At 37.9% G+C, this 15341-nt stretch overlaps 1 protein-coding gene across 1 annotated transcript in view; it reads left to right on the plus strand.

Annotated features, from left to right (window-relative positions):
• The window catches only part of itga9 (integrin, alpha 9), a 52786-nt gene that overhangs the window by 21947 nt on the left and 15498 nt on the right, over window positions 1-15341 (plus strand). Inside the window, exons 16-18 of the mRNA XM_042010270.1 lie at window positions 9249-9401; window positions 10323-10399; window positions 10816-10963. Coding sequence (XP_041866204.1) covers window positions 9249-9401; window positions 10323-10399; window positions 10816-10963 — 378 coding nt within the window. The remainder of the gene's footprint in view (window positions 1-9248; window positions 9402-10322; window positions 10400-10815; window positions 10964-15341) is intronic.

A 15341-nucleotide genomic window follows, 5' to 3' on the forward strand; every position in this document is an offset into this window, starting at 1 on the left:
TGTGTGTGTTAGAAACATCCAAAGTATTCCCATGTTTCTTGTTATTTTTTTTTTTTTTTTTTTTTTTTTTTTGTTCTTCTCTTTGCATTAAGAGTGCTCTTAAAATTCTTGTTAAAACATAAAAGATGTATAAGGAGACTGGATCTGTGTAATTTCTATTTGAATAACAGTTGTCAACACCCATAGCTTCTTCCTTAAAAGGATCATTTTATTATCTGTTCTGTCTCCAACAGTAGGTTTGTTTCTCTTCTAAGAAGGAAAGATCTTTTTGGTGACTTAAACAATAGAAATCCGTGATTTGTTAAAGGTTTATTTGCAGGATGATGAATGGAGCAGAAATGAAGAGTAAATGATACTGAAAATAGAACAGAAGCAAATAATGTGCTGAAAATATCCCAGTGTGGGAGCTGAATGAGAAGGAACTGGGTATTTGTCAGCGACTGGATAGATTTCAGATCCAAATATTACAATAAAGCCCTTATAGTTAGCATTGGCGTTGACTCAAGCTGCTGTTAATAGAATGTAGTAAAAATAACACGCAGATGAATTCTTGTATGTTTGAGCAGTAAACCAATTCCATCTGCCAATTTCCACCAGGGAAGTAAGGCACCTTTCTCAGCTCCTTTATAAATCCCAGCTGTGGCTGTAACTGTCCAGGGTCAGATGTTAAATGCCTTCTTCATGATGCATACAAGACTGTAAAAGTTTCCTGTAATTTTGTGTTTGCGTGAGCTTTGTTTTAAAAAGCAATAAATTCAATGCACTTGGGTTCTTGTGAGTGAAAGGTACATCTCCATATCTGCACCATCAGAACCGCTGAGATTCATTTTCTTTTTGTGCTTTTGAGTTGCTTGGATAGCATGCAAATTGAAGGGCATACTGTGAGAGCTACAGTATTTACCAGTCATGTTAGTGATTTGGCCTCATGAGTGACAGTACAGATGGTACATGTTTCCAACATATGTTTGCTCACAGGAGTTATTGCAACACACCGTCACATCAAGCAGCATGCAGTCTTGCAGCAGGTCAGGTTTTAGTGATTTTTAACGTGTTTTCACAGACAAAAAAATTTAAAATCATTCTATGGATTCAGTGGTCTGTCTTCTCAGTACATATTCATTTATTAATCTTGAGAGAAAGTGCAATTAACTTTAAGCCCCGAATGCTTTTTTTTTTTTTTGTCAGTTTGTTTTCTCTCCATGTGCAGAGCGTTTTATTGCACAACAGCTTTTGTTTAATTTACCAGGTTTGTGTCAGCGGCTGGACAGACATCTAAGCTTTCACTACCAACATCAGTGAAATCTTTTCCAGTGAGCTGCAGTAAACATGGCTCATGTTGTATTGGAACAAAGGCAAACTGCTTACATTTGGTATGACTGGTAGTCTGATGATTTTACATTACTCACAATCACTGGGCTTTGGACTGACTGAAGGTTTTACAGTCCAAAAAACATTTTTTGTTACCAAATTCTCAAAATCTTAACTTTTGTGAATAAGAAATGTTGTTTGCATGTTAATTCCACTGATTCTATTGTTCCAGAAAGAACATCTTCCTTAAAACTGTTGTCATCAATAACTTAAGTAACAAAAGAACATGAGGGGACAATGTAAAGTTAAAGCCAGAGGGGTAGCTCAGAGTAATTACATGAATTTCCAGCCCTAAGCCTCCACATTTTAGAAACTTATTGCAGAGTTTCATTTCTTCCTTGAGTAGTGAAGTTAAAAGAATGACTGAGTCACAGGAAAGATAATAGATAGACTGTTGCATTAACCGCATGTTAGCACCAAACGTTTCTTCAGTTTGCAACAAGCTTCTTCTTTTCTTTATGTGTTATAGGGTGATTATAGTAAGTTTGTCAACAGCAATTACACTACTGTTCCTCTAAAAAAGTGTGAACATTGATGATTGCAGCCACTTATATTGTTTTTCTCATTTGGTTGGGCTGGTTTTGGGTGTTGCAGGCAAAAATCTGTTACCGCCATTTAAGCTCCTAATGGCAGACTTAGTATACCAAATGATATAATTAGGACTGAGTATCTTCCCACTCCCTTTGAGCATGTAATCCAACATGACTGTTCTATAGTAATATTGGATTATTCCATACAGAAGCTTTAGAAAAGTGTGACAACTGTGTGAATGTGTATAATAAGCAACTTTCTGACACGCATACAAAAAGACAAAAAACTGCTGTGAAAGATAACGAACACATAGAGAGTTATATCTGCTCTCTGCAGTTTGGTATTGTGTTTGAATGTAGAAAAAACTGATCTTCATGTCCACTGTCAGACGTGAAGCAGAGCCTGAAACCACTGATGGCTGTTAGGTGCTGGCTCCAAAACATCTCTGGCTCTAACAGACTTCTGTTCAAAAACTTCTCTCATGAAATATTAAACCAGTTTTCCCACAAGTCATTATGGTGTCAGCTAGATTAATCTCTTCTGAACATTGTGCAGGTGGTCCTTCTGTATCACCGTCTAGCTTCACCTTCATGTTAAAATATACTTTTTTTCTGGCTCCAGAAAGACAGCATTTGCAAAATTTGGATTGGAGCTGCAAAACAAACATTTTAGATCAAGAACTAAATAATTTTTGTTCAGAATTTTCCGAGTGGTGCAAAATTAGTTTTGTGAACCAAAAGAAAACCGAAAGGAAGTTCCATGTTGGTGGGAAAACTGTGAGACACATTCTCAAGAACAGAAAATGGCAAAAAAAAATTGTAGTGTAAATAGTGAAGCCTTCAACAGGTAAACAGCCAGATGTTTCTTGTAGGATTTGTTTGCCCTTTTGATGTAGTTTTGGATGAATCTTAACGGAAAGCTAACAAAATATGGATTTTTAGATGTGTTCACCAAGGACTTTGCTCCAAATGAATGTGTGTAGAGTTTACAGTTTGTTCTGAATGATTAAGTATTACAAAAGAATGATCTCAAAATTAACAACAAAATTTAAGAAAAACATCCACAAGATGTAAAAAAAAATGGCACAGAAGAGGTTACAAAACAGAAAAAGGAAAGCCACATCCAAAGCAAGAAACCACTAAGCAGTGGTGTAGGCTGTAGGGCTTATTCTCACAAAGAAGTCCTTGACGGTGTCCTTGCAGGAAGTTATATAGATAAAAAGAAAATGAATAAATATCCTGCCACCGACAACAGCAGTCTAAAGAGAGGAGTTGCTCCCTGGGGAATTTAAGCAGGATGTGAGGCCTGGTTGTTAGATGTGATTGAAGTTTACAGATAAGTGACACATGTGGAGATCAATCTATAAATAGAATTCAGTAAAATATGTTCATGAGCCTTCTGATTTACTCATAGATATTTTCTGAATGAACAATAAAGATGACATCTGTAATTTTACCAGTACAGATGAAATCTTTCTGCCATGACATGACCAGAAAGATTTAAGAGCAGAGGATCATTTTCTCAGAAAAAAAAGGAGTTCTCTACGTGAAATTATTGGACACTCGTTCCTACTCCCTCACATTTTGTCATTCTTGTATTTTCAACATCTGCTAAGTTATTCTGAGCTGAGCAGCTGCTTGAGTTTAACCTGCAGTCACTAAAGGTTTTGTCTCACTCTAGACTTTTTTAGGGCAAACTGAGGTAAACGTATTTATGCCATATGCTGCAAACATCACTCAAAATACTTTCAGTTTTAAGTCATATCCATGAATCTCACTGTACACACATAACACTACCCCTTGGCCAGGCTGAATCCATTCAACACTTAAATAAAAGGTTTTTTTCCATTTCAACTAAGACTCACTGGCATTTAGCCCTTAAATAAAATGGTCTCAACCTTTAAATCATCCAAACATACAGTGTCCTAAAAAGGAGCGCTGTGTGTGTGTTTCCCTCAAGAGTTAATAAAGATTTCCCGTGACTAGACTTAAGCTATATGCTTTTGTGGGAATGGTTTGGCTGAGAGTGGAGCTCTTGTGTGTTTCAGCCAAGCATGAGGCATTTAAACTGAGCATCAGAGCCTTTTGCCGCCTGACGTCAACCTCCCCGCACCCACCGTGTCGGAGCTGCTCTGTGTTCAGGAAGCAGTCAGTTTGGTGTGTTGCCATCTTGCTGATCAGATTAATATGTGAGAATCAGAGCTTGAAACATGTGTGTAACTGGAGTACAGCTTAGCTACAGTGGAAATGTAATAAATGTGTTCGACAAAGTCCGATTAATTCAATTCATACAGTAGCAGCATTGTGTTCCTGGAGATGCTAAGTTTACAGTTGTGTGGGAAAGAGTCAGAGAAGCAGCAGAAAGGTGTAAGTTATGCTCTGTTGTATCAAATAAAAACAGTGTGAACAAAGGCACAGAGCAAGCATATTGGCAGAAACTTATTGCAGAGCGAGGGAGTGCTGTAGGTTGAAGTTTGATGGCAAGTTGTTTTCTTTTTAAACATGTAGAAGTCCAAGCTGACCTGCATCCCATGAATGAAATATATAAATATTCTGGGAGGAAGCACTTGTATCAAGTGTGCCATAAAAGAAACAAACTGCTGGAAAATGCAGATTTTTTTTTTCTGTCCTTATATAAAATTTACAGTCATGGTGGAAACCAGCTGTTTCTTACTGAACTGTCTGGCAGCTCCCCAGTATTGAATGGAACTCGAAATAAATAATTTTAACCACACGATGATGAGGAGTTTCAGGACTATTTTTTAGTGACCATGCAGAATTTATGTGTGCGTTATTTCTGTTTCTGAGGATGCTGTCAAGACCCACTTGGAGGCTAAGAGTAGTTAGCGATAGCAACTACCACAGCAACAGCTAGTTAATCTTCATGAATGCAATGAAATAACTATTAAGCTATAAGTTAACACCCAAAGCTCAGGGTTAGATTGTTCCTCAAGATCATTGAGACTACCATTCATGAGCATAATGCCAGACTTGTCTGACTTTCTGAAGCAACTGGTGACCATTCAGAGACATATATAAACTTTAAATACCAGCATTCAAATTTCAGATATCCCATCCATTCTGTTTCTCCATCTGATCTGAGATCTTAGACGCACCCTGCAGCTTATGTGTTTCAGTGAGGATTAACACAGTACGCGCCTGTTAACTATAGAGCCTCTCTCTTGTGAACTTCACCAGCATGTGAAGAACAGTTGTTGGATTTCTTTCCATAAAATTATAGGTAGCAGGCAGTTAACAGTGGCCAGTGTCTTTCTCAGCTGCAGCTCAGGAACTTCTCTGTTCCATAAATACAGAAACTGAGAGCAGGATCAGGAGGGAGTAAATGATCCGACCAGGGGTGTGGATCCGGGTGGGACAATTGGCAGCATTGATCAAGCGATAATAAAAGCTCTGACCAAATGTTAGTGAACAAGCTCTGGTGCTTCTACTGTGATTATTCTATGAGTCTTGGTAGCTCTCTGGTTGATTAGCAGTCTTTGTTCCTTTGTCTCCTTTGGAGAATGAAATCATGTATCTGCACAATATTACTGTAGATGTTTTGTTTAGAAATAAAGCAGCACATTATTAGTACTGGACAAAAAAAGCCTATTTACTTACCAACAGAATCCCCTTTGAAGGATGGGATTGCAAAAAAATACTCCATTTTAAGACATTTTGCCTTCTATGTCCTCCCCTGTGGCATGTAAAAATGTGAGATAAGCAGGGGGAGTTCAGGGCTGGAGACTCTCCCGGGAGGTCAGTTCACACAGAGGCCAGCGGACAAGGGCCATTTCAGGCATTCTGTTTTAATTGCTCCTGAGGCTGAAGGCTTTGCCCGCACTTCACACAGTGCAGTTCCACTCATCCTGCACTGAGTTAATTGTGTCATATGTTACCTCCTGAGTGAGCCGTATGAGGCTGGAACAACGCTGCTTCTGTACGTCTAATGAGGCATGAACTGTGGTTGTGATGGATGTGAGATGAACATCTTGTGTCTGAATTGCTCCATTTGATGTTGTTCAGTAGGTCAGCCAATGATGTTGATTGACAGAAGTTTTTAAGCAAACGTTTTGAGGATTTATTAATTACTTGTGTAACTTTTATGTTTGCAGCTAAGGACAGCAATCCTAGGTTAGACGGTTGGCCCATTTTGTTACCACTATTTGAGCTCTTTTTTTTTTTTTTCTTGTTAACATCTTAAAAGTGAATTTGCATCTCTTGACTTATTGTGGATCCCATCCATATTTGCTGTTGCAGCTGTAGATTTGCATCAGTTTTTCTGGTTCCGCCATTAAAATGTAAATAACATAATCAATCTTAATATGTCAGCTTGGGCTCTGGGAAATCTTTGTAAAGGAAGTCATTCTGCAGTTAAGAGATTATCTGATAATTTTGCAAACGTTATAACAATAGTGCCTGAAAGTTCATGTGCCTGTGCATTCGCCCTCTATAGAAGCAATGACAGTGACTTAATGCTGATTAATCAGTTTTGCACATCTGTAGGTAGAATTTTTTTATTTTATTTTATTTTTTTCCTTCTGACCTTGTGTACTAATATACAACTGCCCTCATATTGTTAAGCCACTCCAGGGGAAAGTAATCAATCCATTCATTCTTTTTCTATAATCAGGTCCATATATATTTAGACGCTGACACAAGTTTGTTATTTTAGCTGTTTACCAAAACATTTTCAGTATACAGTTATCTAATCAATATGGGCTTAAAGTGCAGACTTTCAGCTTTAATTTGGGGGCATTCACATCCAAATTGGAGAGAAAGTTTAGGAATTACAGCACTTTAATATGTAGCTGGCTGTTTCTCAAAGGAATAAAAGTAACTGGACAGTTAACTCTAAAGCTGCTTCATCGGCTTCAAGGGTTTTTACCTCATTAACTCATCATCAATATAGCAGGTAAAAGGTCTGGAGTTGATTTAAGGTGTGGCATTTGCATTTGGAGGCTGTTGCTGTGAACATGCAGCCAAAGGAGCTTTCAGTGGATGTTAAACAGACCATCCTTAGGCTGGAAAAAAAAGAAGAAATTCATCAGAGAGATAGAATGTTAGGAGTGGCCAAATCAACAGTTTGGTGTATTCTGGGAGAAATGGAGTGCATTAAGGTTGGTAACTTAAAAAGGTTTGGACATCCATGGAAGACAACAGAGGTGGATGTTTCCATAGTGATGAAAAACATCTACCCATGTAAAGAACACTCCCCAGAAAGTATGTGCATTGGTATCTAAATCTATCATAAAGATAAGACTACTGGAGGGCAATACAAAGGGTTTGCCTCAGGGTACAAACCATTAATCAGCCTCAAGAATAGAAAGTCCTGATTAGACTTCACCAAAAACCATCTAAAGAATATAGCTCAGTTCTGGAACAGCGTTCTTTGGACAGATTAAACTAAGATCATCCTGCACCAGAATGATGGGAAGAAATAAGTATCAAGGCCTGGAGCAGCTCGTTATCCAAAGTATACCACATCTTTTGTAAAACATGGTGGAAGCAGTCGGATGGCGAAAACATGCATGTTTTCCAACAGCTCTGGGTAACTGGTGTTTATTGAAGATGTGACACCAGACAGAAGCAGCCAGATGAAATCTAAAGTTATAGGGATTTACTCTCTGCACACATTCAACAAAGCCGATTAGATGTCATGTCACAGTACAGATGAACAATGACCCAAAACTTACTGCAAAAGCAACCCAGAAGTTTTTTAAAGCAAAAAAATGGAATATTCTGCAGTGGCCGAGTCATCGCATCTGAACATTGCTTAAGACAAAATTTAAGGCAGAAAGACCAACAAACAGCCAACAACTGAAGACAGTTGCAGTAAAGGTCAAGCAACAGATCACAAAGGAGAAAAGCCAGTGTGTGGTGATGTTTATGGGTTCCAGACTTCAGGCAGTCATTGTCTGCAAAGGATTTTCAACAAGTATTAAAAATAAACATTTTATTTACAGTAATGTTGATCGTCCAATTAGTTTTGAGCCCATGAAAAATTATTGCAATTCTTTAATGCTTCATAGGATATAAAAAAAAATGGTGGCATGCAAAGTCCAAATATGATAATTGTTTTACTGTCCACATATTGCTGTGCCTAACTGTATACCTGTTTCTCCAACTCAGGGTTATGGAGGGCTGGAGCTTATCTCAGTTTCTATCAGGCAAGAGGCGGGGTAGGATCAGTAACAATGTTCTTGAATTTCCTCCATTTCTAAACAGTCTGACTGAAAATTAGTGGAGTCCCAACTCTTAAAAGATTAAAGAACAAAAGATAAAGATAGTCAAATGAAAAGCTAAGCTAAGAGCAATAAAAATGCACTAAAAGTGCTGATATCATCAAGGCCTCGTCTTCTTCTATGTGCAACACTGTTTTCCAATAAAACCTCGAATCTTCATTTTTTTGTCTGTTTATGTCATTGCTCTTTCCTGCTATAACTCTCTCACTGCTGATGATCTGGGTGTGTTCGACACCAGTGATGCCTCACACACTCAAAGCCCAGCCTGGCCCTGTGCCTGCCTGAGGAAAAAGGATGGGTGGATGGACACAGATAAAGGACAAAACAGAGAAAGTGCTGAAGAAAGAGTAGCCTAAATAGCCACAGGAAGGCACGAGGATATGCTTTATATTGACATTTTGGGTTTGGTTAGGGACACAGGTGGCAGTTAGCGTTTGTGTTTCTGCTGTTTTTGCTTGCTGCAGCTTTCAGATAGTCAAACCCAAACCAGACCCACCAAGCTGCATTCAAATGGAAACCCATCCTCAGTATCAGCTTTTCCCACATGTGTCTTCCAGCGCTGTCATCTAATGAAGATTCAGGATTTGATCACGTTAAACTCTCTGTTTTTTATTTTGTCTGCATTGTTTCCAAGCCCAATGCCAAATCAAACAATTCTTTTGTGGCTTTAGATGGAGCCGCCAGAAACTCCACGATATCTCCCAGAGGCAGTGCCAGCATGTTTAAAAACAGATCCACTGTTCTGAGAACTTGCAGCCGCTATGCTTTCATGACTATTAACAAGTAAAAAAAATAAATAAATAAAGGGAGATGTGTCACCCATCCATTTAACCCATTTCACATGATCCTATCAGTTTACTTGGATCTGTGTTTAACCTTGTGACTTTTTGGCACAGAAATGACAGTAATAACAAATTCAGACTCTGTGATTTTAGACTCTGCAGTGCAATCAGTCTTTGCACCATGTATTAATTGGAGAAAGATGATTAATTACTGGAATCACCCAGACATTTACATGACAGTTATTTCTTCACGTTTACATTTAGTTTTAAAAATCACACGTGTTTTGGGACTCATTCTTTGCTATGGTCGTCTGTGCTTCTTGCAGAAAGATGTGAAAGAAGTGTTCACAGCTATCACATTCGAGGTGGCCTACAGCCTTGGAAAGCACGTGCTAACCGGACACCAGGACAGAGATCTGCCAGCGCTTGCTCCAGTTCTGCGTTGGAGGAAAGGAAGCAAGATTGCAGTGAGAAATGAGGTACAACGTGGTTTCATGTTTCTTAGAAAATATGAGTTGGATTAAAATTTAGACATCAGATGTTTCCCTTTACATTCAGAACAGAAATGATAGGTGGAAACAAAAAAGGAAAGCAGTTTGATGAAGACATTAAGAGCCCTCAATAAGGCTGATGCGTATGACAACCATTTTTAGTGTGCATTTTGCAATATTTAATGGAGTCACTGAAATTGAGTAATTTTCTGCATTTCTGTGAATATTTAAAGACCAGTGAAAAAAACAACAAACCTTTTCTAAGTTTTGTTTTTCCTGAGCAAGAGTCCAGAACTTATAATGTTCATTATGCTTTAATAAAAAGAGGTCATCAGTTATTTTTAACCAGCTCAAGTACACTTATATTTTATTTTCAATAGTGGCTCCAGTAAAACCTGGACTCTCCCACACCTGATATAAAACCAAAGTCATTTCTCCCCGTGGATTCCAGTGGGAATGAAGGAAGTAGCTTGAATAGGGTTTTAATGATTTGGTCTTGGTTACCAGCTTATTATTGTCTGTGTTAGCTTTTCTTGAGTGGAATCCAAAAAGACTGATTCATTTATTTTCTTTCCGACCCCCTCTAACCTGCCCCACGTGTGTTTCCCCAGTGTCTGCACTTTTTGTGAAAAAAAAAAAACTGAAGTATTTACAACTTTCAGTTTCTACCAAATCCATTTATCAGAAACTCATCAAGCTATACTGCTTGACCCAAGTTTCCTTTCTTGAGTCAGCCTCAAACCAAATACACTTTTCCAGTTAATCAGATGTGTTTTTGGCTTTTCTGGATTAAAAAAAACTCCAACTGCAGCACAACACTGCCCCCCTGTCTGAACATGCCGTCAGTATGTTTAGTGCATGAACAGCATGAGGTCATATTAACTGTGTGCTTCACTGTTTTCTCGTCAGACTTGGTTTGAGAAGAACTGCCTGTCAGACGACTGTGCTGCAGACCTGAGGCTTCATGGGAAACTGCTGCTGTCTGGGTAAAATTTTTCTGGAAAAAATCTTTCTGGGTAAAATCTTTCTGCTAGAGTTTAGAGTCAAACTTTGTGTCTGCCTTTTTCCTCCAGTCTTGAGGAAGCAAACTGACGTCATAGGTCATGTGGGTGTGGGTGGTGGAACCATGACGCATGCTTGGAGAATATCCATATGTTTTTCCATCGTTAGGGAGTTCCCTCTTTTATTTTGTGTCTTCTGCTCTGCATACAATGAGCACCGTTTATGTTTGTTCTCCTACTAAGCACATTTTCTTTATTATATTCCAAAAATTACAAAGTATTGTCCGACAAGGATGCCCCTCTTGGCATGATTACATTTAAGTCATTTTAAAAATGAGATTCTATTTTATTATTGCTTTACCTTTTTTAAATCATGAGTGTTTATTTTATATTCCCATCAGACTGCATAGTAAACCTCATTTGGCCCTTGGAGGAGTGAAAAACGTATCTTTGAACGTTACCATCTCAAATGCTGGAGACGATGCCTATGACACCAACATCTACTTCAACTTCTCCAGGGAAGTTTTCTACATCAACTTCTGGCAGAAGGTCTGTGGCTCTTGAAGTATTTGCTGTTTATTTACTGTGGTACATGTGTTTGTTTCTGTAATGCAACAGTTTGCTGTTTTGCTTAAGTAACATACAAGTGAAACTGAAGTTTATAGAAGATACAAAATCCTAATTACACATACAATGATTTGAAAGTGAAGTATTTAAAATATCCTGTAATTCTGCATAAAATCTGGATAAGACCATGTAATTGAGTAGATAAAGAGAAAACCTGTTAAGATGCAAAGATTGGACAGTTATTGAATGATAATGAAAAATTATCCAGTGTTACAGATTTGTGAGTGGTAAAGGTATGTGAACCTTTGATAAGTTACAGCAGTAAATGTAACTTATGTCTTTGGTAACTGTTAATTAGTACTAAACATGAGTTTGGAAGAATTTCTTTCTTACAGAACTGATTTAGTTCTGGGATGCTTGCAGGTTTCTTTACATGAACTGCTCACCTTGGGTCTTTCCACAACTTCTTATTTGATTTAAGGTTATGACTTTGGTGTGGCTTTGCCAAAAAAAAACAAACTTTACAAGAGCTTGTGTGCTTAGGATCCCTAAGAGCAGTTTATGGACTCAACAAATAATCATGATTGAGATGTAGTAAAACAGATCCAAACCATGATACTACCACCGCCATGTTCCACAGATAAGTTAAAACTCCCAGGCAAGAATGCAGTTTTTCTCTTTTTTCTGGACTTCTATTCATACGCATTTTTTTTTTAAACTAATCTCTCCAAACTCTATTTTCTAGTTTCTCTGTGTGATCCTTGGTGAAATGTATACGGGCAGGAATTTTCTTTTCGGAGAGTAGATGATTTCTCGGTGCAGTGAGCACCTCAGTTGTTTGATCGTGAGCAAATGAACGTTAATGAACGTTTTTCATTGCCTAGACATTACTGTGAGTTCGTTTGTGACCTCAGAGGCCAGTTACACAGCCTTCTCTTTGGGTGACTTTTGTTGGTTAACCACTTGTGGGTAGAGTAACAATGGTGCAGAATTTCCCAAGTGTTGCACACAATTTGTCTGGCTGTGGAAAGGTTGAATCACAAATAGTTTTGAAACATTTTCCAGAATCAACTACTCATTCTGAGACCCTCAGAAATCCATTGTTTGTGTACTTATACAAGCGTGGGTTGGGGAGATCAGATTCATACAGATCACTGTTCAGTTCCAGTTTCAGCGGGACTCCCAGAAGTTCACGTACTTTTACACCTCAAATAATAACAGATATATATTCCTTACAGCACAAAATGTCAAGAGTTCAAGCTCAACAATGAAGCACAAACATAGACAAACACATTAGGACTGATGAACTTGTAGATTTTTGCTGTGTAGGTTGAAGCATAGAGGAAGGGATAAAAAACATGGGAGAATCTGCAACAGCTGTCCCGTCTCAGAGGGCAGCTTGCCTGGCTGCCCTGTCATACGTCTCCCTGACTTATTCAAGACAGACACACTATCTCAACAACAAATGGGCTATATGTAAGAGAACATGGCAGAACAGACATACCCCATATGTTATGTACCCTTCAAATCACATCATTCATGTGATAAAAACACTCTCCTAGGGCCATATTTTTTGGGGCTAGATGCAGGTATGCAAGGTGCTGATTATGGCTGACCTTTGTGGAGACATATATCAGACCTGCTCCTCACATAGTTTTACCCCAAATGATTTCAACATTTCATCACAGCGAAAGAAAATATCTACCCACTTTCACCCCACAACATACTTGATAGATTTTTCCTCTGTCCACTCTGGATGCAAATGGATTTCACAGCAACCACCTCTACCTCTGCCTCTGCTCACATCTGGTTGCTCACTTGTTGCAAAGACCTGTGAGGATCTGCTCACTTAGAGAAACGCCACGTCAGATTGTGCATCAGATGGTGCGCTCCAACATCATCTATCATGAAGACTTTTTTTTTCACAACAGACTTCATGTTTATCCTTCAGCTGTTTTTTTTTTCTTTCTTTCTTTTCACCCCTACAATTAGATTAGATTGGATTTATTAATCTCACAGTGGAGAAATTCACTCGTTACAGCAGCTCTTTTTACAGAATAAAGTGCAGAAAGCAGACAGAATAAAGTGAACATGCATCACAACAAGAAGGTGCAATATAAATTATTTACAAGAAAAAAAAATATGTAGCATTATAAATATAAAAAAGGCATACATATATATATATACATATATATATATATATATATAAATAAATAAAATATATACATATATATATATAATTGACAGTACAAGAAAAACAACCTCACAGGCTATATACATATTTACATGGTGATGGTGGGATATGAAGAATGCGCAAGACAGTGTTTTTAAAGCACGCAGCCTTTGGCATTGTTTTAAGCCCCTGACAAAGGTGAAATTGAATTTAAATAGAATACACACTGCAGGCAAAATATTAGAAAAACAGTGAGTCAGTTTCAGCTTCATAGCAAATCTAATGAACCAAACTGACTTTAAGTATCAGATTACCAGCAGCCCTCATTTTGTTCAGGAACCTGATAAGTCAGGGTGGCCTGCTGCACAAAGGGAACAGGAAGTGAACAGTATGAAAGAATTACAAAGAGGCCACTGAGCAGATTTATTGCTGTATAGTCTCTGCTATATTTCTAATTACTACTGGAAAAGATTGAGGTGTTGATGTGACCCTTTTTTCAGAGTAAAGGTCGACTAACCCCCTTTTTTCTTTATTGAGCGAAGCATAAATTACTCTCCTCCTATTTAAAAGCAGAGTGTGTTATCACTTGTTCTTGCATCACAAGCTGTCACAAAGCTGTGGCAGTGAATTGGTTTGAGTAACACGGCCTTCAACCCATTGGTTGCCGTACTGGCTTCTGGGTTTTTCTTTTTCAAACATAAAATGTTCAAGTAATTGTTTTTTTTTTCTCCTGTCCTTTTTCTAAATGGTGACAGATACTTTTGCCATTGTATTTCTGACAGTGCTTCTTAACATTTTTTTTTAGACGTATGCTTTCTGCAACTTACTTTTCTGATGAAGACCAAACATTGAAACCTACTGACAAACTTCGCAGTGAGCTTCCTATTCACAGAACATATAAAATGTCTAACAAGAATGAAAAGAAATTATGAAAATAAACCCAAAAAAAGAACCTTAACAGTATAGAATTAACACCATAATGTTGTGTGGACATTTATTGTTACTTAGACACTTGAGGACAAAACTGGTAATTTCATCACAAACTTGGGTAAATGTCAGATGTCCAAGGGTCAGTAAATGCAGCATGTAGTGTACTTCTATATGTTCTATATCAACTCTACCATGTTCTAGCTCATAATTTAGAGTTCATATAACATCATCTCACCAACCGTCTCCATGGTGAAAATTTCTGTAATAAAACCACCAGATGTGACGATTGAAGTTAAACAGCCAACATGAAGAAACTGATAAAACTGATGTTCTGGCTAAAAACACATTTTTCCTTCTATCAGTGTGTCATCTGTTGAATCAGTAAGTGTTTGTGCAGCAGTGATAAAAGTTGTACAGCAGCATCACCCACAGTAAACAGCTGCTGAAAAATAGATCATTGGCTGTTTGTTGTACAAGTTTCTCTTCACGTTTTTACATTAAATAATCACTTTAGTTGTAATAATCAGTTCAACATTTCATAAAATCTAAACCTAAATTTGTGCCCCCCTTTTCCGGGTCAGTGCTCAGCTGAACCATAAACAAACACAACAAGAGAGAAAAGCCGATCAGTGGATCACCGATAGCCGTCATGATTCACGGAACAACATGAGAGGCGAGGGAGGAAGCAGCTGATGCACAAACACTGAGACAACCAGAGAGCCGCTAGAGCAGACACGTTAGTGCAAAGTTTTAAAAAAAAATGCACGAAAAGTGCAGGTGTGGCTCATCTTTTCCATGTCGCCTCTCCACATCCCGCTATCATAACAGAGAAATGACGGATGTATGACTCATGCCGCGCATGCACTAATTGCATTAAAGATATTAACGCAGTTAATTACATAAATTAGTTACCACCATTAATGGGTTATTTTTGACAGCCCTAATGAAAATATAATGAAAGGGTGTCATTCCATTTAGATATTAACCCAGGGCTGTCCCTTAATGAATGTCATTCATTCATTCATTCATTCATTCATTCATTCATTCATTCATTCATTCATTCATTCATTCATTCATTCATTCATATTTGATAAATTGTAATAAAAGAAAAAAATTATCTAAGCTTAAGCAAGCAAGAACCGCTTAGTACTTTGTGATCTGGCCTAAACTCCTGACTGAAGATAACACATCACACAACGCACTAACTTAAAAACCTCAAATGCATCAAAGAACATCAAGACATTTTTCACGCAGCTG

This window comes from Melanotaenia boesemani, chromosome 16, assembly GCF_017639745.1.
Source record: "Melanotaenia boesemani isolate fMelBoe1 chromosome 16, fMelBoe1.pri, whole genome shotgun sequence".
NCBI lineage: Eukaryota > Metazoa > Chordata > Actinopteri > Atheriniformes > Melanotaeniidae > Melanotaenia > Melanotaenia boesemani.